The sequence below is a fragment of the Strigops habroptila genome, chromosome 2 (assembly GCF_004027225.2).
Source record: "Strigops habroptila isolate Jane chromosome 2, bStrHab1.2.pri, whole genome shotgun sequence".
Lineage (NCBI taxonomy): Eukaryota > Metazoa > Chordata > Aves > Psittaciformes > Psittacidae > Strigops > Strigops habroptila.
The window spans coordinates 81,183,633-81,208,777 of NC_044278.2; the positions used below are offsets into that span (position 1 = coordinate 81,183,633).

General features: G+C 39.4%; 1 protein-coding gene across 6 annotated transcripts in view; it reads left to right on the forward strand.

Annotated features, from left to right (window-relative positions):
- Positions 1-25,145, forward strand: part of TBC1D4 (TBC1 domain family member 4) — a 104,482-nt gene that overhangs the window by 53,434 nt on the left and 25,903 nt on the right. For 4 of the 6 annotated variants that reach the window (XM_030476419.1, XM_030476420.1, XM_030476415.1 and 1 more), the window contains exons 2-10: positions 6,470-7,072; positions 8,452-8,541; positions 12,139-12,243; positions 14,858-14,990; positions 16,719-16,810; positions 17,608-17,718; positions 18,333-18,452; positions 22,106-22,180; positions 23,172-23,398. In XM_030476419.1, the coding sequence (XP_030332279.1) occupies positions 6,470-7,072; positions 8,452-8,541; positions 12,139-12,243; positions 14,858-14,990; positions 16,719-16,810; positions 17,608-17,718; positions 18,333-18,452; positions 22,106-22,180; positions 23,172-23,398 (1,556 nt within the window). Of the gene's footprint in view, positions 1-768; positions 914-6,469; positions 7,073-8,451; positions 8,542-12,138; positions 12,244-14,857; positions 14,991-16,718; positions 16,811-17,607; positions 17,719-18,332; positions 18,453-22,105; positions 22,181-22,214; positions 23,399-25,145 lie in introns of those variants that run through there. The other 2 variants (XM_030476417.1, XM_030476418.1) reach the window with 2 other exon arrangements.

Below are 25,145 nucleotides of genomic sequence, written 5' to 3' on the forward strand. Positions count from 1 at the left end.
GTAAGTATTTCCAGCATAAACAGTCAACAAATTGCTTGTGTGACTGCATAAATTGTATCACTATGGGCTGGTCTTTCATCTATTTATTGGAAAGATGCATTTTTAATGATGAAAACTGTTGAGTGGAGCACTGTCACCAGCGTGTGAAGCAGCAGACTGCTGTAGATTTAGAAGTATAAAAGGTTTGGATGATCAGTACTGTACTAGCTGGATGGCAGTAAAAATGTTTATAGCAGTGAAAAGAAAACAATTTTTTCCCTCTCCCACCCTTCTTTCCGGTTGAGAACAGTTATTGGTATCTGCACTTTGGCTGGCATTTGAGTGTGTTTTTGTGTAAGATAAGAACTTTGCCTCAGTGTTGAGTGCCTGATACGTAACAGGATGTGATATGTGGCTTATTTTGTCTCTGTTGTGTGTCATTGCTGTGACTGTTAATATCTAAGCTGTCTTGTGGATATTCAGCTGAATGCTAAATGAAAGGAGTCATGTCCGTTTGCTCCTAATTTTGTCTCACATTGCACTGGTTTCTAACTGGTAGATGTCAGACTCTTTCAGTAATTAGCAAGGCACAGGGAGTTGATTTCTGGACAGCATCCTGTTTCTCTGTTGTTTGTTTTTAAGTATCCATAGCTAGATCATGAGTGGGTCTCGTTATTCAAATCCAAGGCAGCGTGGGAGCTTCCACCCTTAAGTCAGGAAATACTTGGCTCCTGAAGCAGAACGGTTGCCGTGATATAACGAACCAAGCCTGAGGAAATGCTACAACACCGCCAGCCCTTTGTGAAAAGGGGATCTTTCTGCACTCACTCATCCTAGGAATCTGTTCCTGAGTCCTCATGTTCATGACATTAAAGTTCGGTGACTTTTTTGCTTGGACATGCCTGTGCTTCTGAACTGGAACTCACACGAAAAGGTACTGACTGCTCCTAATGTGCATGTGGAGTTCATTCATCTTGTGTCTGTGTGGTGGAAGGAGTCTGACACTGCACCTTGCGTGGTGATTGAGTGAGAGGGGCTGAGCTTCTTACTTGCTTTGAAAATAATGGCCTTGCTAGAACTGCTGCCATTAAGTAGCCAGATATGTCAGGCATGTTTGTTAGATTAGTTCTTCACAATCATGCTAATGTTTATAAGCCTTATACTATGAGTAGGGACTTTGCTTTGTTAATAAATTCCAGACTGAAATTTTCCATGTGGAAGCTAGAAACAAACTAACAAGAGCTGCAGCTTCTCTGCGCAGTAAAATTCTGTCCAGCTGTGGAAATAATGATATACAGCAAGTGAATTTCGTTCTTCTTTGCCGCAAATTCTAAGTTTGGATTAAACTTGAAAGCAGTGCTCGATAATTACCGCAGGAGCATTTGAATGTTATCGTCCCGGCAAAAAGGGGAGCTCCGCCTTTGTTCACTGGAGGCTGTTGTAAATTCAAAGGGAAGTTTTTGGGTTTTTTTGAATGCTTCAACTTCTGTCACTGCTGTTACAGAAAGTGTAGAGTATCACCATGGAGATACTCTGCCTACTCTAGAGCTGTGACAAACTGTTCCGGTGTTATGCTGCAGCATGCATGATTTAGTAGGCTTGATAGCCTCTCTGTTTTGCAACTTCAGGATACTGGTGATAAAGACCTCATAACTGAAGTTCTTTTGGGGGGTTTTAAGGTGAGGTTGATAAAGTTGGAATGAATTTTAACAAAAACCTTGTTGCATGATATGAGAAAACCTGAGAAGAAAGTTTTAATTTGGTGTTATTTATTTTCCTCTAGTCCTTTCCTTGGTTTCAGTCCTTGCTTTGGTTTTAGTCAAGTCAGATGAAAGAGCTTGCATTCGTTATATCATTTAAACTGACATTTCCAGTGTCAAAATACATTTCTGTGTTGAACACAGTGAAGTTTCTTGATGTGTAGTAGAATAATTCTTGGCAGTACTATTCACATGCGCTTTGAATGGGGTACTATTTATGCATGAGGAAGGTGTTTGCTCTCCATTATGTATTGACCCAGTTGTAAGTCTAGTCATAAAGGGACAGTACTGGATGGAGCCTGTGAACTGCAGAGCTGGAATTAGCAGATCTAGGATATTAATATATCTCTCTTTTAGCCAGGGCTAAGTGCTGCAGCCTTATTCTGCACGAGCTGGGCAAATGGATGGTACAGTGCAGTAGCTTTGAATGTCTATAGCCAGCGTCTTGCAGGAGGAGGGGCAAAGGGATTGTGAAGAGCAACTGGAGTAGGTTGGGGGATTATTTTGCTGATATTGATGCTGTTATTAATTTCAGCTTACCAAACATCTGCTGTTTGTAGAAAACGGAGCTTTTGACAGAATAACGCCTATCATGATTTATATCTGACTTTGTATATTCAGAGCTGTATCTTGCTGTAGGTGGTGCAGAACTTGACCAGTGCCGTCTTTTCTGATTTGAGTACAGCTTATTTTACTTATTGAATCACCACATATTGAATCAGATTTAATTGCATGGAGAGTGATTCATACAATCTTAGGCTACTCAAATATGAACAATAATTTAATTTGGATTCCCAAATGTTGGTTTGGTCTTTTTTTTTTTCCCTTTAATTAGACTTACTAGATTGATCACGTTTCCCTGGAATGAAGTATTGCCTCTTTAATATCCTGATGGAGCTCTTCTTATTTGCCACTTAATTCACAGCATTGTTTGGTTGGTTTTAGTAGTGTGGTTTTGGGGAGGTGGATTAGAGGGCAGTTTGGGCTTTAGTTTTTCGGGGGGGGGGGGGTTTGTTCGTTCTCCAGTCGTGTCCCCCTCCAAGTTTTGGAGTTTTCCTCACACTGAGGAGACAAAGTAGTATCACACATCTAGTCTTGTGCTTATGGTACCCACTGTCTATCCTTGTCTTTTGCATTTGTGGGGGTTTTGGTACAGGCTCTGAAGAAGGAGCTACTCCTCTGAGTTGTCTTGGCTTTATTCAGAGATTTAGGAGTTACTATGAGCACTGTTTCAAGTATCTTAAAGTTCACATGTCGCTGTTGCCTCCTGGCAGACATGTACAGTCCTTGACATCCTGGAGGGGAAGAAAGCTCATCTGAAGCTCTCACATCCATTTTGTTTGGTATCAATTTATTAATACCTGACAGAGTTCAGCATGCATGAGGTCACTGGTGTATTAGAGAAAGCATTGTGTGCTGTATTAATGTGAAAACAATAAGTTTTGAATGTTTCAGGAGTCTGTCTTCTTAATATTACTAAACTGTTTTCCAAAACTGGTTAAGCAACTTCATCCTGTCAATTCAGTATTTTAAATTTCCATTCTGCTTACTGTCTTGTCTAACTTTGCCCCACAATTTCAACATTAACAGGTAATAAGCTAATACCCAAATCCAAAAAAAGTTACACAACTTTGATGATGAAACTTTTGTGACTGGGGCTTCTTGATATACAGAGGAGCAAAATGTCAAAAACCAATTATATATGCCAAAGAAATACGTAAAAAGCCACATTGGGATAGTTGCTATGCTTGAGAATTGTGTAACTTTTCCTGTATCTTGCGTTTCAGGAAAATATAGTTCAAACTCTTGTTGAGACTCCACTTGATCCCAGTTATGGATGAAGATGGTCAGGTCTAACAGTACAAGCTGGCACATTGTCAATCATTGGGCACATCATCATTGATATACAGATATTCCTATACACCAAAGACCAATAAATCCATATGTATGACTAATTGCCAAGCAATGTTAGTATCTGTCTTGCATCTTATACTTGAAGCTATTTTTCACACCATACTATCTAGAGGATCCATGAAACAACCAACAAGCATCTGGAACTGGTTCTGAACTGTCTCATGTTTCTTATCCATTGTGATATCCCTGTATTACATTGTTTTCCTCTTCAACTGTATCTAAGAAAAGTATCCATAACTACAGAGATGAAATGATTCTCAATTTTTCACCTTGATTTATCACTTTGATTCTGTGGATAGGTAGAAAAATAGGAAAAAATGAATACTGATGAGGGTTCACGCTAAAAAATAATACAGTCTGTAAAAGAGGTCACCTAAACAAAGCAGGGAATAAGGATTGGTTGGGCAGTATGAGCTGAAACTTCTGTTCCAATGCTAGGATCCTTCCCTGCTGAAGTGAAAATACTGTAGTGATTTATGTGGTACGTAGAAGCAAAAGCTGTGCAGGGATTGTGAAATAGTAATTGTGACTCAAATACTACAATCTGGAAAAGTTCGAAATAAAATCAAGTGATAAACAGCAAGGTGGTGGGCTGTGAGGTTTTTTAGATGGAGTTGCAATTACTTAAAACTGTGTGTATGTTTGTGGGGGAGATCTCTTGACAGAGGAGGGGATGGGTGGGGATTCCTGTTGCAGCAGAGTTGATAGTGTCTTTTCTCCAGCCTATTGGGAGATCTGCTGGTGGGGGGATAGGATGTGTTAGGAGGCTATTAGGTATTATTGGAAAGATTTAAGATTTCCTTTTCTAGTATTTTATCTTAGATGTGAGTGGCAGAACCCAGTTATCGGCATGGAAGTGATTGTATGCTTTTTATAAAATCCAAAACAGCTGACATTGTTTATTCTAGTTGATTGCATGTAGAATTCATGCATTATAAAGAGAATAATTGTTTGTCACTGTACTTCAAATAGAAATTTAAGTGAATTGTCCTGTAGCAGGTTCTGGATTCTAAAAATGGAAATCTCAATAAAAAGACAGCTAGCTTGTGAATTTTGCTAAAATAGAGAGCTAAGGAATTTAAAATCTAGAGCTTCTTTAGCACAGACCATAGAAAGAATAAGAGGACTGATCAGTGGGAAGAGAGCTGCATCTTGGGGTATGAACCAGCATGTAGAAAGTGAGAACTATCCATGTCCAGCTGAGCTGGAATGGCTGGGAGGAAGTGCACCATGGGTGGTCGTAGGGCAGCCTGGTAGCGAGAATGAGTGAAAATTAAATACGCTCTGATATCTGTGTCATATCAAGACTAGCTTTTAGCCTCACTGAAAACTGAGATGATGATGACATATATAGGGATGAAAGCCAAACGGTCAGTAGATCTTAGGGTAACTGAACTTCATTTTGCAATAAATGTACTATAAGCAGATTTGAGCTGAATGCCCAGTGGATGAGGAGGGTGTAACGAGAGATGGGGATTAAGATGAGGTAATTTTCCACTATGACTTGCAAAAGTGTTGGTATACAAGATTGCTGCCTAATTAGCAAGTTTCAGCTGGTATCCTGTGACTGAAAGAAAGAGATACTGTAGGGAGCATGGATTATTTACTAAAGTGTGGCTTCAGAGTTATCTTTTTAAAATAGAAAAATACTTTGAAACAAATTATCAAATACAGATATGGTGGGAAGCTGTATGGAATACAGAAGTTGTTGGTTGATTGCGTTGGATTAAGCAAGTTGAAAAACAGTTTCTCTTGTGAAGAACATCAGATAGTTATTCTCTCTTGATCTCATTGTTACTAATAACTTCACCAATGCATGTAGCATGATGTCATTCATTATCCTTCCAAAGAGGTTTGGTTAAGCAAAGGTAGGTAATGTCAAAAGAGCAACTGGAGTTACTCTGATCTGCAGTAAGTGAAGTTGGTTAAGGAAGGCAAAATGTGTTGTTTAGTGAAGGCAAAATGAAAAAGGAGCTTGCATATTAAGTATGTTAATACTGAAGGTAGACATCCTACCAAGGTGATTGGCATAAAATGGAGGAAGAACCATGTGGCCTTAAAAGACGGGCTGAAATCATGAGTTCCTACTGGAGGTGTGCAGTTTGACCTTACAGGGTATAGTAGGAATCTGTAGGTAAGAATGATGGAGGAGAGCAGAGATTTGGGTGTGCTGCTTCACTGCATGATGACCGAGACAGAAGGGAAGTGTGACCTTAAAGTGACCTATGTCATAGGACAGATGGGGTGAGGTTTTTGTAGTAGATAATAAGTGAGATCTAAGGCAATTGTACATGGTCCTTTTGTATAATTTCCATATGCTTCCTGCCTGTGTTCCGAAACTGTCAATTGAAACTGATGGTGATTGCTGATCTCTCTTTCATGGAACTGTTTCCACAACTGACTAAGAATGGAGTATCTGTCTCTGCGAAAGAAAAGCAAAGAAATAGTGATGGCTCTGTGCAAAGTATATCAGCAAGAGAGGCTGATTTGGGAAGAGGGCCACAGAAAAGAGAAGGCAGTCTCAGTTAAACAAACAAAAAGTTGTGAGCATTTACTGATAGACCTGGTAATTTAAAACCTTATGTTCTGAAACAGGTTCTAGTAAAGAATTTAGAAATCATTTGCTTTGCTTCCCATGCATAAATTGTCTATACAGAATTTAGAATTTACTATTTTTATATTGTCAGCCAAGAAACTAGTGGTAGCCAACTAAGAAATAACTTGTGTGAATATTTACATTAAGAAATGTTTGATGTATCACTGTCTGTGCTATCTCATTTGTGGCTGCTAACCAGACTTTTCACACTGTCCCTTAGGTTCCTGATGTCATCAGCAGCATAAGACAAGTCTCCAAAGCAGCGCTGAAAGAAGATGCCAAACCAAGCAAGGAAAGTGAAGATGCCTTCTATGACTCTCAAAAATTTGAGGTCTTGTACTGTGGAAAGGTGACAGTGGCTCACAAGAAAGCTCCCTCCTCACTAATTGATGATTGCATTGAGAAATTCAGCCTTCATGAGCGCCAGCGCCTGAAACTGTTAAACGAGCAGCGGAATAACGAGTCAAGTTTGGACTTACCTCTGTGTGAAGGAAATGTGCCAGCTTCTCCACTGGACAGTCCATTTGAGGAGCTGGACAGCCCAAATAATACTGGAGGGCATGCTGCGATGTTTACAGTCGGCAGCCAGACCAGCTTGGCCAACCTGGCCAGCACTCGTGGCTCCTTTCCTGAGCGAATTTTAGAGGACTCTGGCTTTGATGAGCAGCAAGAATTTCGCTCAAGGTGCAGCAGTGTCACTGCAGTTATGCAAAGAAGGGTTCATGACACAAACCTGAAAACACAGCCACGCAGGAGACATGCAAGTGCACCCAGTCATGTTCAGCCTTCCGATTCCGAGAAGAACAGGACAATGCTGTTCCAGGTGTGTTCTAGGATGAGCAATTTCATGTTGGTTTTGCGCTTTATCCTTCCCCATGCAGTTTGAAGCTGAGACAAGTTTTGTGAGAGAAGTAATATGGATTCAGTATGGTTTCATGATTTGTCATAAATATTTGTGTATTTGTTCATAAATGCTTGGAACACAAGTAGCTGCATTTTCTTAAGGAAGTCACCTCAACTCATGAGCTCAGGTAAACTTTAAGAAGAAATAATTACTTACAGAATAATTATTTACAGGAGCAGAGTTTCTAGTGAAATAATTATTTTATATGCAGTTCTGGTTTGTCTGTACTGGTGAGACCTAAGACCTAGCTGAAAAAAGTGAGTATACTTTCAAAAAGAGAATCGATGAAGACTTTCATGCAGACAAATGCTCTTTTTTTGTCCCATTAGAAAGAAGCTCACAACTTCACATAAGGCTTTCACAGCCTTAGGTTTGAGCCAGCCCCTTTATGGTAATTTGTATTAATGTTCAGCTTGTCTTTCCCAAATGAGTAGTCAATGTCTATGCACAGAAGGTTTCTTCCCTCAGACCTCATGGTTATTTCTTCTCTTGACTGAAGTACATTTGACATCTTCAGAGCTTGTATTGAGAAAACAAAAGGACACTTGAAGGAGGTGACCCATGAAATAAAAGATCTTTGGACCTTAAAATAGCGGGGCTAAATGCCTGGGTTTTGTCTTCTCATTTGCTTTAAAGATCATTCTTGCCTTTTATTCTTTTGGGGAAATGCTAACTGAAGTGAGAATGCATTGCCCTTTCAAAAACCACAGCTATCACTAGTAATGAAAAGGATTTAGCTGAGAAACTCCCTGAAGTCTATGAAATAAGTTCCATACGCTTGAGAAGCTATTTGGGAAAGCTGAAAGATAGCTTGCTGCAGAAACTACTCTTTCTCATCCAGAATTGCTACAAAACCAAAAAGTACCACCTTAAGATCAAGGTAATTTCTCAGCTGATTTATGGTATAGTTAAAAAAAAAAAATTAAAAAAAAATCTTCAAATTCTGTTTTATATTACAGCTTTTAGTTTAGCCACATTGTTTAGTAAAGGTTTTACTATTGTCTGTCAAAGATGTGATCTTCAAACCAAAATAACTCAGAAAGAAAAAAGGGGGGCAGGGAAGCTGTCTTCTTTCCAAGTCTTTTTCCTATTCAGCTGGTCTTGCTGAAATATTCTTATTCAACATAGGATGAATTATGGCACCCGTATTCCTGCTGAGTAAGCTGTTGTGCCAAAGGTACTCTTATGTGAACAAGAAAGAGCTAGACTTGTGACATTTTTGTTGCTGTTAATGTTGTGACTCCAACACAGTGATAAACTAGACTTATTTTTCTCCCCTCCCTACCCCTCTTCACCAGGTTGGAAGGTTTGAAGTTAACCTCATCAGTCCGGACACCAAATCTGTTGTGCTTGAAAAGAATTTTAAAGATATCTCCTCATGTTCTCAGGTAAGCATTAATGGGAAGCAACATGTAGATCATCAGGAGAAAAGCAGTTTATTTGTTCTTCAGCTGGATTGTCTTGCTGGTCTGTAGGTAGCTGAAGAAAAAGAAATGCAGAATTCTTTTTCAGCATTCTCTTGTGTTTTCCTTTATTCAGTCTCAAAGGCCATTTTTAAACAGTTTATCCTATCTAAATTACACTGAATGAAAGTAAATTGCTGTAAAAGAAGTAAAGACGGGGTAGGGATTTTGAGCAATTGTGACTAATGTATCTAGAAATCCTATATGAAGTTTGATGCATCAGCTTATCTGGGGAGTACAGCTGAAGTAATTGTGAAACTGTGATTGCTTCATGAACACTTGCAGTGGACTTTAAGTATTGATTACCTTTACAAGAGTGAGAGTTATTATTCAAATCAGGGCTTTCACTCATCTGGTAGCAGTTTCAAGTAGATACTGCACAAAAATAATGCAACGTCATTCCCAAAGCGCTTAAGTACAGAAAAGATGAGTGCAAAATAACAGATCTGAGCTGTGGCAGTGGCAACTTTGATCATTGGTCAGAAAACAAATTATAAACTATTCTGCTTTGGGAGAGCATTGGATATGATTTTGGTAGTAGTTTAATCTCCATTTAGGGTGCTCTGAGTGTGCTGTTTCTGAGTAGCTAAGCTCCTAAAAGTCTCTGGAATGAAAGGAGGGGAGCATCGGGTCAGCCCTTCAGAAAAACAGCAGTTCAGCTGCATCATTTCTTCTGGCGAATATGGCAATAGGGGAACCTAGCTATATCCAGTAATGAATAAATGTGTCTTGCAAAGTTAAAAGCCAGGCCTGAGGGATTCATCGTTCTATCTTCTTCTTGTTCAGCAGCTGTTACTTTGGGCACTTTCTCTTTTGAGGTCTTGTCTTACTACCTTTTTTCATTCACCACGCACATGCATCACTTCAGGCCTCCTTAAACATTGTTATTCTAGTTTAAAATACACCTTCTGGCATGCTATAAACCTGTATTTCACCCCTCCTTGCTTTCATTTTAATGCTAATAACAGATCTGCTCTTGCATGACTGTCCTATCAGTGCTAATACGGATTAAGAACTGGTCAGTTCTTTTAATTCAAGTGGAATCTTGAGCTACCAACTAAAGGTCTAGGTCCTTAAGTTGACTCTGCTGTTTAACTACAATTTGTATTGTTCCTGGTAGAGAAAAATGGCAAGTGCAAGTGTAGAATGGGACAGTATAATCAAACAATGATGTATTAACAGCTTTATAATAAATACAGATCAAAGAGATTCTTAAAATAGTGATACGGAAAGCAAAATTTGCAGACAGCTTGAGTCTTCTCCCATTTGGGTGTCCTGAGCTGGATAAAAGTGACACTTCAGCTTTACATACTAAGCTCCTGGGTTGCATATACATACTGATAATAGTCAACAAAATAGTCCTAAGCAGGGACAACCTTTGTTCTGCTGAATTTAAAGTGAGGTGGAGACCAGCATGACCATGGCAGACCTTCAAGCCCTGACTTTCCTTCAGTAAAATAACTGCGTACAGTACAAAGTGTTAGGTAATGCTATGTGTTGGGCTTCAGGGGTGGAGTTTTTCACTCCACCTCTTCACTTTCAGATGGAGCAAAGCTTTTGTTATTTTGCACACTTGAATAACTCAAACAGGCACTAACAATACTGTGGGGGGGTTGGTTTATTTTTTCTTAATGCAAAACTGCTACTTTAGAGAAGTTGGGGTTTTTTTTTTCTATGTTCAATAGAAATGAAACATTAATTTGTTCCAGACTAAGGATTTGGTTGCATAAGCCTCATCAGTACTTCTTTTAAGAACTCGGTGCTAGCCACAGGGCTTCTCTGTTACGGATTTATAGGGTGGTGATTTATTGCATATTGTGAGACTGCAGCTTAGGAATGTTTGTTCTTTTAAGCTTTACGAACAATGAAAAGGAGATGTTCTCTCCATCTTGCATTCTGGATTCTTTTAGTCTGGTCTAATAAAGGTATTTTTATTCTATAGCTTAAGTATGGTTGATCTGTTGCATTCAATTCATTATCTGTGCTCCATATAATTGTCAAAGCAGCAATGTAGTTGATGGTAAACCCTGTGTGTGCTGTCTAAGCTCAGGCGCCAAGCAGCTGTAGAGGTTTTCTTGCTGCAGCGTTGCTGACCTCGAGGGAACCCTGAACAAAAAACCACTTTGCTTTTTGGCATGGCAAGTCCAGCCACCCTCTGAAAGAAATGTGATGGAGTTAATTGAGGAACTTACTGTATTATTTACACTTCACTAGTGCAAGTGTCACGTCCATCTCCCCCTCAAATGTTCTGCGGAGACTGAGAAGTCAGACAAGAGTAGACTTGTTCAGGCATTGTCAGCAGTGAGGGAACTGCCATCTCACCGAACCACCTTTATTAAATATGGTTTCCTTGCAAAACAGAGGGAACAGTTCACTGTTCTATAGATCAACATTCGTGTATACATCTGTACTTTTTCATTTTATGGTTTTCAAGATACGATTTTCAGGTGTCATAGGAAAACTATTCAGTTAAGTCCGGATTACGGTGGACTATGGTAAACTAATGCCATTTATGCCATCTTGGATGCCCTCTGCATCTTTGTTAGTTTTGTTTAAGTAGCATAAATGTAACTTTTGGAATTTTGTTTTTAAAAACTACAGCATGCCATGACAATATGTTCAGTCTGTCACGTACTGCATTACCAATTTTGTCTAGGGTGTTTTCTGTAATGACAAACAAGTTGTTTTGCCTCCTCCCTGATACAGGTGTTTTCTTTGGAGATGGATCCAAGCAACCAAGTTTCTGTTGTATTTGAACTTGAGGGATTAGGCTTTCTTTTGGAGAAAATCTACTATTTCCATACTCAGATGATAAAAACATTGGCAAAAGCTTTAACAATAGTGAGTCATGTTCCATGAATTGAGACTGGGAATATAGTGTGTCTTAGGAAGCAGCTCTCTTTGATCTTCTCAGTGCTGTTTTTAGCAAGGCAACATTCCCTGTCAAGCAGTTAGACTAGGATCTTGAAAGAAAACACCAGTAGTAATGTGTAGTAAGCCTTGAAAGTTCTGATATGTTAGTCTCAAAGAATTTATCTAAGAATTCGGTTGGAATTCTGCATGTCACCACTCCTTTCCTGCTCTTTTTGGTGTAGTCCTAACTTCTATTACAGGAAAGTGAAGATCTGTTGCTACTTCGATGCTACTCCAGTCCCATGTTTTAGTGTGGGCTCATTACATCAAGTTTTTACAGTAGAGGCAATTCCAAATACAACCTAGGACTCTTTAGTTCACCTCCCTGAAAATCCAGTTTTCCTAATGGAAGAAATTCAGGGCCCAGGTCTATTGCCATTTAACTTCTGTTTTGACTGTGTAAAGAGTTTTATGTAACTTTTAAATGTGAAAAGCAATTTTAAGGATAACTATTGTAGTTATAAAATACATCATTAGGAGTATGCATTTTTAATTTCTTGAGTTTTTTCATTGGCAAGTGTTGGAGTCTGATAACTATTTTTAGGATCACTTTGGAAATTGAAGCTGTTTATAAAATAGTCCACTAATGCTGTTTTTAAACTCTCTTAGGGTATAAAACATGTTGATCACTTTGGTTTCATTTGCCGGGAATCCGTTGAACCTGGGTTAAACCAGTATGTTTGCTATGTGTTCCAGTGTGCAAGTGAGTCTCTGGTGAGTATATGATAATGATGCTAACCTTTCTATCGGAGAATGTCTGAGGTATTTCCTAAACCATGGGAGTCTCTGTTATTCTGCTGTGTCAGCTGAGCCTCAGTGGTCACCTCTTCTCAGGTGTGAGATCGCAATGGTGAATGTAGAAATACGTAATAGGAAGTGCATACATTCTGTTGATACACAGCCATGTCCCGCTACTCTGCTGATGCATATATCAGTAACAAATAGAAAAAAATCCAGATGGATGAGTTCACACATGCAGACTGCCAGCATATTTGGGCTCTGTATTTGATTGTAACTCTTGCATTTCTAATTGTTGAGGCACTTGGTTCTCCATTAAACATGTAATTACATGTATTGAATCAGGAACAAAGCTGATGATAAAACCCAAACATACTTTTCAGAGTAGGGTTTAAACTACTGGCTGATCTTGCATGTGGCTTTAGTATTTTTCTTGTAGTGTGTTTTGTTTCGCGGGAGAAGAAAATAGCAGCGTCTGGTCAGAGAAGAAGAAAACCATAATATGCGTGGGTGTATACGACAATAAAAAAGTCCATTGGACATTTGATAAAGGATGTATCAAGCCATTGAAGTTCCAGGTGCCAGTGATTTAGTTGGTACAGATAGTTTAGTAACATGAGACGCATACAGGAAATTTTGGCTACTACACTTTTGTTTTAAAGCACTGACACTTTAAAAGAAGTTGGTTTCTGTTCTGAAAAATGTTTGTTCCTGATGGCTGTGCTAACAGCTGCTCACTCTTTTTCAGCTAAACTTAAAAATCACTCTTCTAGCTAGCTGAAAATGTAATTTGTTAATCCATTGACTAGCTTGAGAGTGAATAGATTTAGATCAATAAAAATTAAAACAGCTAACAGCCTTGGGTATACAATGGTAGCTGAGGCTGCACTTTTGTCAATATGGGAGCTTATTATGAAATCAGCCCAGTCTTTGTACTACCAGAAAATGTTACATCTGACCTATTGATAAATCTGACCATGCATAATTCAAAAATTTAAAATGTGATGTGTAAAGAAACCATGTATTTCTGAGCCTCTTTACATATTTTAGTATTGATAAATGTGGGTATGCCCAGATTGCAATATAAAATAAACATTCCTGAGCTATTTTAAGAGGCAGTCGCTTGGACCCCAGCAACAGTTTGGCTGTGGCAGGGCAGAGCTGTAAAACCTACTGCTTTCCGGATTCTGTGCTGCCAAGCAGGCTATATTGGTATGCTTGTGTATGTTTGCTCTGAACCTAGCTACAGTTTGTGCTACAGTTCTTAGGATTTTAGTGTAGTCATAATCCATATGCTTAGCACTGTTCTGTGGATCTTCCATTTGAGAGGCATTGTTGCCAACTTCAAAAAAATCTCAAGCCTGTATTGCAAGACATATATTCACTGTTCAACGCCCTGCTTTATTGCTGAGAAGAGAGAGCACCCAGAAATTACTGGTAGTGCTTAAAACTGTGGATTTTTAAAAAAACAACCAAAAAAAAAAAACCAAACCCAAAACCAACCAAACCCAAAACAAATGACTAAACTTATTGACACAGATTGATTCAAATTTCCACGTTCAAGTCCCCATCCTCCCTGTCCCCAGGTGACAGACCCTCAAAAAAGTCTGTAGGTTTTCAATGTTAGACTGTATAATTCTGTTCTTAATATTTCAGCTTTCTTCCTCCTCTTATAAAACAAAGCAACAGATAAGAGCAAGGAGCCAATATTCTGAAGTAGGATTTTTTGCTGATTCTGATTTCTTTCCAATCTTTCCAAAGCAATCTGATTTCTTTCCTCAGATTGTCATCAAACTGTAGTCTCCTCCTTTCCATGCTAATGCAAAGACTAAACAGCTTTTAAGAGGCATTGTATTCCCCTAAAATACAGACAGGAGAACTCCCAAGTGCTTTGTATATAAAGTCTGGGAGCGTATTTGAATGAGTTTGGAAAAACACTATCACCTAGACCTTTCTTACACAAAAGTTGAGCTTTTCCAGTGCTGGTGTGCGGGAACATAGCACCGTGGTAGTGGCAGAGGAAAGATCAGGGCAGACTGCAAGACAGGTTTAAACATAAGTGATTAAACAGAAGTTGGTGATTCTGATGAAGCTGGTAGCCAGTATAGTAGTCTGAAGAAAAGGGAGCTGCTGTGGGAAGCTCCCGTCTGTGAGCAGGATGGGTCTGTGGGGTTTTGTGCTAAAATGGTACAGTGGTGGGAGGAAAATCGTTGAGAAGGAGCATGTGTAGTTCACAGGAGAATCTTGATGCTAAAGAAAAAGAAATTCATGCTTTCTATTTAGCCAGAATATGTTCAATCCAAAAATTCCCACCTGCAGCTTCTTAAGACTGCATCTGCTTGCCCAGTAAACTTGAGTAGCTGCAGTTATATACCCAAAATGACAGTGTCTGGCTGAACCTGAAGATGGTGAGCATCCACAGAAAAGGTAAATGGCTGTGAAGATAATCGTGATCTCTGTAGAAGACAGCAAGCGGGTTTTTTTGTTTTTCTTTTATTGTAAAGCACCTGTCTGTGATGTGATTTATACATCTGATGTGTATGGCATGCATTTTTGTTTATATACTGTCTTTTCCATCCTTCCCTTCTAGGTTGATGAGGTAATGCTAACCCTGAAACAAGCCTTTAGCACTGCTGCAGCTCTGCAAAATGCCAAGACGCAGATTAAACTGTGTGAGGCCTGCCCTATGCATTCATTGCACAAACTTTGTGAAAGAATTGAAGGTAGCAGCTGAGTTTATTTTCTAATTGTGTTTTTCTGATCATTCGAGAAGAATCTTAATTATTAAGCGTGTGCTTTCAACTTAAACAATATGAGAACAGAGGGAAAAGTATCCCAATAATAATTTATTGCCATCAATTTGCACTTTCTGTAATCAAGTAGATGTGATAGCAGTAACAATATTGCAACTGAATATATTATAGCTTCTGTTTATAAATACATACCGTTTCATCATCATACTTCTCTTAACCGTTAAGCAGAGCAGAAAAACCTACCAGTTCACCTTCCTGTGTGGAGCTGTTTTTTTCCTTCTTTCTGTTTATTCGCTTATACACTTCAGAACCTAGTTCTGTTATGGGTAAATAAATTATTAAGTTAGGAAATTAATATCTAATAAAGAAAGTTAAGGCTTCGAATAGACAAACCTTTGCAGTTACTCTGGAAGTGAGGTGTGACAGTACACCTTCAAAAGAATCTTACAAGGTAGAATTAAACAAAGTCAATAGGAGGATCCTGTTTTTACAGTCACTTTGCTATGTCTCCTTGCAACGTGATATGCAAAATATGCAAAAAGAGCAAGTATGTTACAGTAGTCTTGTATCTTCTGGTCTGGTGATGATGGTGCTGGTAATTGCCAGTTCTCCTATTCATTAAAAATCGCTATTGCTACTTATCTCCCTCTGGTGGATGAAAAGCAGAGTATAAAATCTTGGTGGAGTGAAATTCTATTAGGTTGTGACTGGTATTTTCTGAGCTTAAGAACAGACCTTCAGAAGTGGTAAAGCTCAACTGGGAAAGTCTTCTGTAAATTAAAAACTACAGAGGCTGCTGTATAAGGCAGTGTAAGTATCCTGAATGCAGGTACTTGCAAGCCTGGAATAAATAGCCAGTATCAAAATAAAGTCTTTTCTAGGGCAACAACTTGACTACTGTAATAGTAGTTTCATAAAGTTTGTACTTAGTGACTGAAAGACTTATTTTAGTGCCCCTTTGTTTTTATCTGTCTGCTTTGTTTAGAGTCTAGAAGTTTATCAGAATCAAAACCTAGACCTTCATGACTTTGGAAAAATCTTGATCTGTTCTGTTTCCAATTTTCTATGAATGATATCTGCCTTGGATGGAAAAAAATACAGATTTTCATCTGATTTGGGTGTTTTGATTTTCCCCACGGTTTTTGTAGCTTCCTAGAACAAGCTTAGGAAGCAAACGTGCTTTATTGAGCACCAGAAATTATTTCCTTTATTGTTACAGCTTTTATGCTGTTCTTGCTTTTAAAAGTGTCTTCAGTTCTCAGGTATGACCTGTACCCTACCCTTACCTTGTGTAGAAATGCATCTAAATTTTTCAGTTAAAAGCATCTGAGTATCCTGTGCATTGAGTATCTCTCCATTTACATTCCTGATCTGTTCCTCTCTTCCTCCTCTCTTATATATTTGTCAGGCTTACAGCTGTCAGTGATCTCTTTGTACTAGAACGTAAGACATCAGTAGGGTAGGGTCCACGACCTTTAACACAGGAGCCAGCCACTGCTTAAAGAAAGGAGACAAAACCATGTGGTTTAGCAAAACCTGAAGTATTTTGTATCATGTACACTGCAGATATACAACTGTCATACGTTAAACGTGTATAAACTCAAATGCAGGCTTCTGTCTCCTATAATTTTTTCCAAAATTTTTTTTTGAGAGATCATTTGAGAATCTAGAAGCTTTAATGTTCCTTTCTTTTCTCAGGACTCTATCCACCAAGAGCCAAACTTGTAATTCAGAGACATCTGTCGTCACTAACTGATAATGAGCAAGCAGACATTTTTGAACGTGTTCAGGTAATACATCAAAAGCTGTTCTTTCAAATTTGAAAAAGACCATGATAAAATGGACTAGATGTTTTTGCTTTTGTTTGGTTTGTTATGTAGTTGATCTAGAATCTACTATTTTTCCACCAAACATCATGCTGAAATATCATGCTCCAACCTAACCTCATACATGATACACTGCTATGGGAAAAGTTTTGATTCCCAAGTCTGCTGAGATGATCTGTGTTCATACCCAGAGTATTTTTTTCTTTCCCTGTAGTTCTTCATCTGTGAACACATTTCCCTACTTGAAAGCAATGTGGGAGTGAGTTAAAAGCATGTGAGACATGAAGGTATCAAGAATATGTCTGGCATTTTCAGAAGTTGTCTTTTTTTTACTTATTCTGAGGCAAGATTCTGATATAAGTAAGTGTACTCAAGTGGATGAAATATATAATAATTTAGGCTTCCAAAGGCTACACTCCTCTCTAGCTGCTGGAGGAAGAGAGTGGCTGTTTGGTTTTCCTGGGTTTGTTATTCCATTTATAAGGCTATCCAGTGGCAGACAACCTTAGAAAACAAAATGTGTGGGCCTAAGGCTCCCACCTCTCCACAGCCTGTAATGTCTTGCATGTGGAAAGTTTTGGTCTATTTTGCTCAGGAGTATGAAGTCACACAAACAGTAGTGCAGTTTGACACACTAATAGTGCAATCTAGCATTTGGCATATCAGTATATTAATTTCAAATAATACATACATATGGAAGGGAAAATAAGCAAATCTTGACTTGAAAGACAACATTTTCTTTTCTTTGCCGTTACTGACAGAAAATGAAGCCTGAAAATGACCAGGAAGAAAATGAACTTGTGATCTTACATCTACGCCAGCTCTGTGAAACTAAGCAGAAATCGCATGTTCACATTGGTGAAGCACCATCGGTAAAGCTTATTTTTCTATTATTATTCTCCTTCCTCCCACCCTGTTAAAATGCAACCTGGAATACTATCAGGCCACTGCTAGAGTTCATCAGACGTAGCTGAAGCTGCATTTTGCAATTAAGCGAGGACTGTGAAAGAGATTAATAGTGGCATGCTTGGTTTTTTTAAGCTTGGGGCACAAAAAGGGAGGGAAGAAAGACGATCAATTAGTTTTAGATACAGATTTCTTTACAGTGTGAAGATATTTCTTCTGTCCTTTTCCTTCTTACCTGATCCTCATTCCCAAACAGTTATTTCTGAGGAGAATAGGGATGAAGAGGACATTGTTTTCAGTTTAGATTACGAACTTATCTAGCAAAGGAAAGGGGTAACAGTACTGTTAAATTTATATGCTTTTACAAGATAGTCTTTAGGGATGGAATGTGCTTTTAACTGTGTTTTAGGGTGGAGCATGTGGGGGCTTTTGTTTTGTTGGGGGTTTTTTGTTTGTTTGTGGTGGGTTTTTTTTAATAAAGGTCAAGGATATGTTGTTTATTATGTAATCTGGTTCAGCTCTAGTCTTTGGAGGTCTGCAGTTGCAAAAAGCTGAATTGTGTCCTTGCTCATTTCAACAGACCGTTTCTAACAGTACGATTCCAGAAAGCACCACCAGTGCTGGCAGGTTTAAACTTGACATTCTGAAAAACAAGGCCAAGAAATCCTTGACTAGCTCTCTGGAAAATATCTTCTCAAGGGTAAGATTAACAACTCATTGTCAGCAATTCTCCCAGATATCCTTGACAGTAAAGACCTATCAGATTTTTTCTGGGTTTTGGCCTCAGTCTGATAAACACTCAATGAAATGATATCCCTGTTGTGAAATCTGAGGGTTACAGCTGGGTTGATTTTGACATAACTGTGCTAGAAAGTTTATGGTAAGGCTGCACATACAGAGGGGAAAAAAGGTAACTTTCTGAATGAGTGTTCATTTTAGGTGCAAGTGAATTAGCTGAGCATTATCAGATGTGTTACTTCAGAATTCTGGGGTAAAGGTTGGACTTGATAATCTTAAAGGCCTTTTCCAGCCTAATTGATTCTGTGAACACTTGCTGCCATATGAGCCCATTAAAGATAAAGAATAAAAAAATTAATCAGGATGGTTGCATGATCCCCTAAAGAGGCATGTTATGTTTTTTTGAAATGTGAATGAATGTGCCTGCATAAACTGGAAATCTTTCTGTTCTGAGAAGTAATGCCTTACCTCTCATAGCTAAAATCGGTCATATTGGTCACTAAAAATCTTTAGAAAGTAGTAACAAATTTGTCCTTTTGCAGGAAGAAAACAAAGCAATACACTTAAAAAGTGAGTGGTTCTTCATTTCAGTGTTGCTAGCCAGGTATGATATGGAATTGCAGATGATTACTGGAACTCTCTTCTGTTAAATAGCTTTTTAAAGAAGAAGTCTGAATTGCAAGTCCTGCTTAGTGTCTCCTGCTCAGTAGGGAGAGTCCTGGAAGCAGAGAAGAGGCATAGAGAGGAATAACTGAAGAAGGCTGGGTGCCTGGGATCCAGCATGTCATTACAGAGAAAGTATGATGAGCTATGAATACTGTATGGTGAGGTCTAACTATAATTTGGAGCAATGAAATTAAGTTCCTTCTGCCAGTAATTTTAAAGTACTATGCTAAACCAAGGTCTAAGTTGCACTCGTCTGCAGCTTATATGGGCATGTCATAAAGTAACCCACAAACATAAGATGCCACAGGTGTTCCCTATAAAGGAGGCAAAATATTATTTGCTGGGAAGAATCCTTAGAACTTAGAGTTAGGTGTGAATTTGATCTAGGACTGAAGCTAGCATTAAAATTCTCCTGGTCAAATCTGACCTCTGTTTTGTAGGAAGTTTTACACACTAGGGGCTCAGTCTGAATATGGAGAGAGAGGGTGCATGGAAAAGAGGGCAACGACAGTCAGATGATCTGGATAATTTCAGCAGTCTTGGAATATCATCAAATGGTGACAGCTATAGTCATGCCTGTGCTGAGTCTGATTGCTTTTCCACATCTAAAGGACATGTGACTGGAAAGTGCCCTAGCTCTGACAGTGGGTCACTAACTCTGCGGTGGTTTTGAAACAGGCATACATCACTGGGAATAACCCTGTAAAGCAGCCCTATGATATACAGACATACTAGCACTCCGATAACATCAAGAAAAGTATTTTAGATTAAATGCACTGCTTAATTTGAAGAGTCTTTGAAGGGAAACTGTTTATATATTGGTTCGTTTTGATATAGTATGTTCCTTCTCACCAGGGCCTCTGTGACATGCTGCATGTTATAGCGTAAGGATCTACATAGTCCATGATTGAGTTCATGAGAAGTGGACATCCCAATCTAGTTTAGGGCAACTTGAAGTCTGCTATTTATGAAGCAGACTTGCTCTTGTCTCATCTTTAATGTGAAACTGCTATCGATCAGGAAGAGCGGTGTGTTGCAGTGAATAATGATACACATAGGGGTTCATCTTGCAGATCCATTTAAAGGTTACACAGTGCAAGACTGAGAAAAATAATTTACAGTGCAGCTTGATCATTAATTACTTGACTAGAGCAAGTATACACAAGTATCTCTCTGTGTGTATACTGTGTGTCATGTTCATACATGTGTTATACAGTGACCATTTTGATAGTTCTTATTCCTCATCAAGCTATTAGAAGCCTAATGGATTGTGGCTAATTCCTAAATGTATTTAGGCACCAAATATCTATTGGTGTGGTGGGTTTTTCCCTCTTTAAGCCAGCTGCAAATCACATGCTATTGATGTAATAGGATGGTAATTATGCATAACAACACTTTATTTTAAAGTACCTTTAGTAACAAAGAGACCAAGAAAGAACTTCAGGTTTTGGTTTTTAAAGTTGGCATTCAGCATCTTTTTGTAGATAATAAGATTTAAGTGACAAAAAAAAAAAAAAAAATCAGTATATGTGGGGAAGAGATGCAACTTCAATCTTAGCAAAATTAGAAATAAATATGTAGTAACCAGATATCTAGGAACACCTTAAATGGATGGCTTCTTAGCTAGATAAGTAGCATCAAGTGACATTTTAAGCTACTTGAACACAACTCACCCTAGGGAAACATGCTGGATTCTGTGCTCTGGCTTCACTTAGTCCCAGAGGAATGTCACTTTTTCACTTGTTTGTTTTGCTGGACTCATTTTATTTTTGTCAGGTTTGAACTGAAAACAGGCTGTGGCTTCCTAATGAGGTATCTCAGAAAAATAAATATAACCTCTGTTCGACCTCGTGAACAGATTTCTTTCAGCCCATGCTGCACTAACCTCTCTGTTGGTTTGTTGGTTTTTTTTTTTTCTGATCTAAAAAGCCCTTCTTGCAGGGCCAAAAGTGTGTTTTTAAAGCCAGCGAGAAACTTTCAAGTTTTCCGTTACTCATTTTATTGTGAGGATCAGTGAAGAGATGCTTTAGGCAGATTATTCATTGGTAATGAGCTTAAATGAGATAGTGTACTTAAAGAGCGCTCTTAAGTCTTGAAAATAAACCTTACCAGGAAAAAGTCAGCTAAATAAATACTGCTGATGTTGACAAAACTTCCCCTGGACTTGCAAGCATACCAAGAGGAGCTCTATCTATAGTTTTCTTAAAACCTAGACTCTTTTTTTCCCATGTAAAGTACTGAAAGCAGCTGTCAGAAGTTTCTAACAGCATACATCACCAGTGTTTCATGGGAGTTAGGAGTGGAAGGAAGGTGGTCAAAAGTATGCATCTTTATCTCCTCTTCCCGTGAAACCAGATGACTGTTAACAAGTTTGGCAAAGATCTTCTAACACTAGTTTCTTGCTAATTTGCCTCAGGGCTATCTGCATTGTAATTGAAAAGTCTTCTTTGTATCTGGTGCTATTTGGCTGGATTTGCTGCTAGAGAGTGTTTTTTCCTAGTTTTGGTACTTTCCCTGCTTTTGTCCAGGTGGACTTAATTTGTCTGAAATGTTTAGATAGGGACTGAACTCTGTTGAGATTGTAGTATGTCAAATGCATCTGCTAGCTGCAGTGCAAGCGCAGTACTGAAGTCTGGAGCTTTGAACTCAACTGTTTAAGCCAACTCAGCTGTTTAGCTTCAAATGAATCAGGAAATACTCAGTTGCTTCAGACAATAGAGCTGCAGGTTTAAAACTCCTGGGAGCAAGCAGGGAGAAGATGCAGTTTTGCCAGCTGAAGATGTCACTGCTTGTACAATCCAGTTCTAGCCCCATGATCTGCCGTCTTACGTCAGACGTGTCACGTGCCTGAACTGTCCTGTGTTCACCTGCACAGCTGTTGCCATCTTTGCTTAGCCTTCAGGAAAAGAGGAAAAGACCTGATGAAGTTACTCACCTTTTCTCTTGCAGGGAGCGAACCGAATGCGAGGCCGCCTGGGAAGCGTGGACAGCTTTGAGCGCTGCAACAGCCTTGCTTCTGACAAAGTATGTAAGGAACTTAGTTAAAATTGGCATGTTTTCAGACATCAGTGCTAATGAAGCGTAAATTTGGCACTCTGCTTCTAGCTGAAGGAAGTAGCACAAAGCACATCAATTTACAAAGCTCAAGAGTTTCCACAGGGAGGTGTGTAAGAACACTGGCATATATGTTGACTTGAAGATTCAGCTTTAAACTATTGTTTGTTTGCCAGCCCTTTTTTTCTACACTTCCCTTGCTTTTACGAAAAGCAAGGAATTTCTGGTCAGCTTCTGGCTTGTTTCACTGAAGGAATTAAAAAAGGTCATATCTCAACAAAGGAAATTCTCTGAAGGTTAAGAATCCTTTTTGTAAGTTGCTTTAGGGAAGTAAGAATTTTTGACCTAAAACCAGCTGTTGGGGATGCTGTTTGGGGGCAAGCGGGCGGAACTGTTCACTTTCTTTTTGTTTCCTGTTTTTAATGTTGTACCTCACGTGAGGATTGATTGCTGGTTTTCCCAGGAGGTGAAGATTCTGTTATGATTTTCCTGCTGCAGTTACTCATAAGCTGGCTGTGTAATGACAGTCTCTCTTCCAGGATATCGTTATGACGGTACAGGAAGTATGCTCACGATATGTCGAGGAAACTAGCTAAAAGCAGTTTCCCTAGTCTTTCAAATTCCCATGTTTTCCTGATAGAGCCACGAGTCTGGTAGCTGGAATGCCGATCCGTGTGAGAGGATGCCCGGAGTAATTAGTGTGTTCTTTGTGTTGCATATACGTATTTATTCCTCCCTCCTCCTTTTTTTTTTTTTTTTTTTTTTCCAAGAAGGGCACTGCTGGTTTGGAGTAAATTACCAAAGGATGTCTGGTTTTGGTGATAATTAGCATACAATAGGCCACGACCAAGAAGGGGGAGAGGCTTTGGTGCCCCGATGCGGCGCGCGGCCGGTGGGGTTAGGCAGGAGCTGTCGCAGGGCGCGCAGCAGCAGGCCTCACTCCGACAGCACTTCCTTGCAGGACATTTCACCAGGCGATTCCCCACCAGCTACTCCTCCGGCGTCCCCCGTGTCCTCGGCCTGGCAGCCGTTTCCCGAGGAAGGCTCAGACTCCCCCCAGTTCAGGAGGCGTGCGCACACCTTCAGCCACCCCCCGTCCAGCGCCAGGCGCAGGATAACCTTCCAGAACGGGAGGTCCCAGAGCGTCCGGTCCCCACTGCTGCGGCAGACCTGCATCGAGACGACAAGGTGAGTCAGGGCATGCCGTGCCACGCGACTGCCGCCTCCTGCCACTCACCCCTGTCCCTTCTTAGGAAGCTGCTTCTGCGCTGCTGCGGGTTCTAGTTATTTATTTATTTATTTATTTTCAGCCTGTCTTATCTACGTCTGGGTAGTTCGGGGCTTTGCAGTAACTCGCTAATCCCTGAACTAGCAATTCAGGAGCAGCATCGGTCCAGTGAACTGATGGTCGTGCTGGATGCTGGCACCCATCTATTTGTTTATTTGTTTGCCACCTGTGAGCTGAGCCTTTTTGGCAGTCAGGCCCTTTGGAGAAGAGGTCCTCACCGCTTTTAGCTGCAGGGACAGTGGCCTGGCGGTCTTAAGCCAGGATGAAAAAGGCACTGACAGGTTCAAGTGTCTGTCGCTGTGTTAGCTAAAGCTCCGAGAGAGTATGTCCAGAATTGAAACTGGTGAGGAGTCTCATGGAAGGACTGAAGGATTAAACACCTCCACTAAACTGTGAGGCATGCGATTTCCCTGTTTGCCTTTCTCCAGAGCTTCCCTCTGTAACTTCTTTCCCCTTCCTTTTTGGAGACTCTCCAGCTAATAAGATGTGGAAGACTGTTCTTCAGGAGTTCCTTCACTCAGTCAGAAGAGGTCCCCACAGTTCACTGTGGGCCTCTTTGGTTGCACTTTCTTTCTCAGCCTCCATCCTGGCTATCTGCAGTAAGTGACTGTGCAATCCAAAACAAGACTGAGGCCCAGAGGAGCTGATCTTTTTCTGTTGAGGAGCACTTTCTCCAAACTACTCGTATGTTTCATTGCTTGACTGCAATTTGGCTTTTTAGTCATTCTAAAAATGACTTTAAATAATAATTTCTCACCCGTTTGATGTCTAAATTAAAACATCAGTGTGAATGCCACACCAGCCTGTAGAGAAAGGCAAAAAAGTTTATTCTGCTAAAGAGAATGAAAGGGGGTGAAGGGTAAGAAGCCAGTCTTGAAATGGCTTTGTTACATTGTGTTTCTAAAGAGATAAATAATGTGTTTTTTACTGAGATAAACTTTTGTTATTTTTTTCCACTGACTATGTTGTATGCAAACAGGAAACCCTGACAGTTCAGGCTGAAGGACTTGCTGACTTCACTTCTTTGTAATAACTATTAAGAAGTCGCTGATTAAAGTGGCATTATCAGCAGATTCTCAGTCAAAACAGTTTGTAACAACTTGATTCTAGGCTGGGACTTTTTCTTCTTTCCTATTGAGGACTAATAAGAAATGTTAAGTAAAAGAAACTGAATTAATTTTTATGTCCTCCCCCAACACTTGTTACTGTTATTAAGTAATGTTTAACTGTGTCATAGGACACTTCACAGAAATTTATCCAAAAATACTGACTTTAAATAATCTGTATTTTCAAATGTGTTCTATCAATAGATAGAATTAAAATTAAATTAAATTTAAAAAAGCAAGAGAAAACTGAAGGGAAGAAACAAAGTGGTTCATGTTATTGGAAGCAGGTTTCTAAGGATATTTCCTGAATATTTCAGATTCTTTTTTCTGAATATGCCTTGAGAATAAATAAGGCTAAAGAATAAACGAGGTGGTCTGCCTTTTCTGCAGCGTCACTGAAATGTTTCTTCAAAGAAATCGGCTGTGAAAGCAAAATCGGTATCAGCAGGGAAACTGCCCAGTAGTGCCCTTGATATATTTTACCTTCTGGGAAACAGAGTTGTTGTAAGTCAAGACCAGGTACTTGGCCAGTATCTTTCAT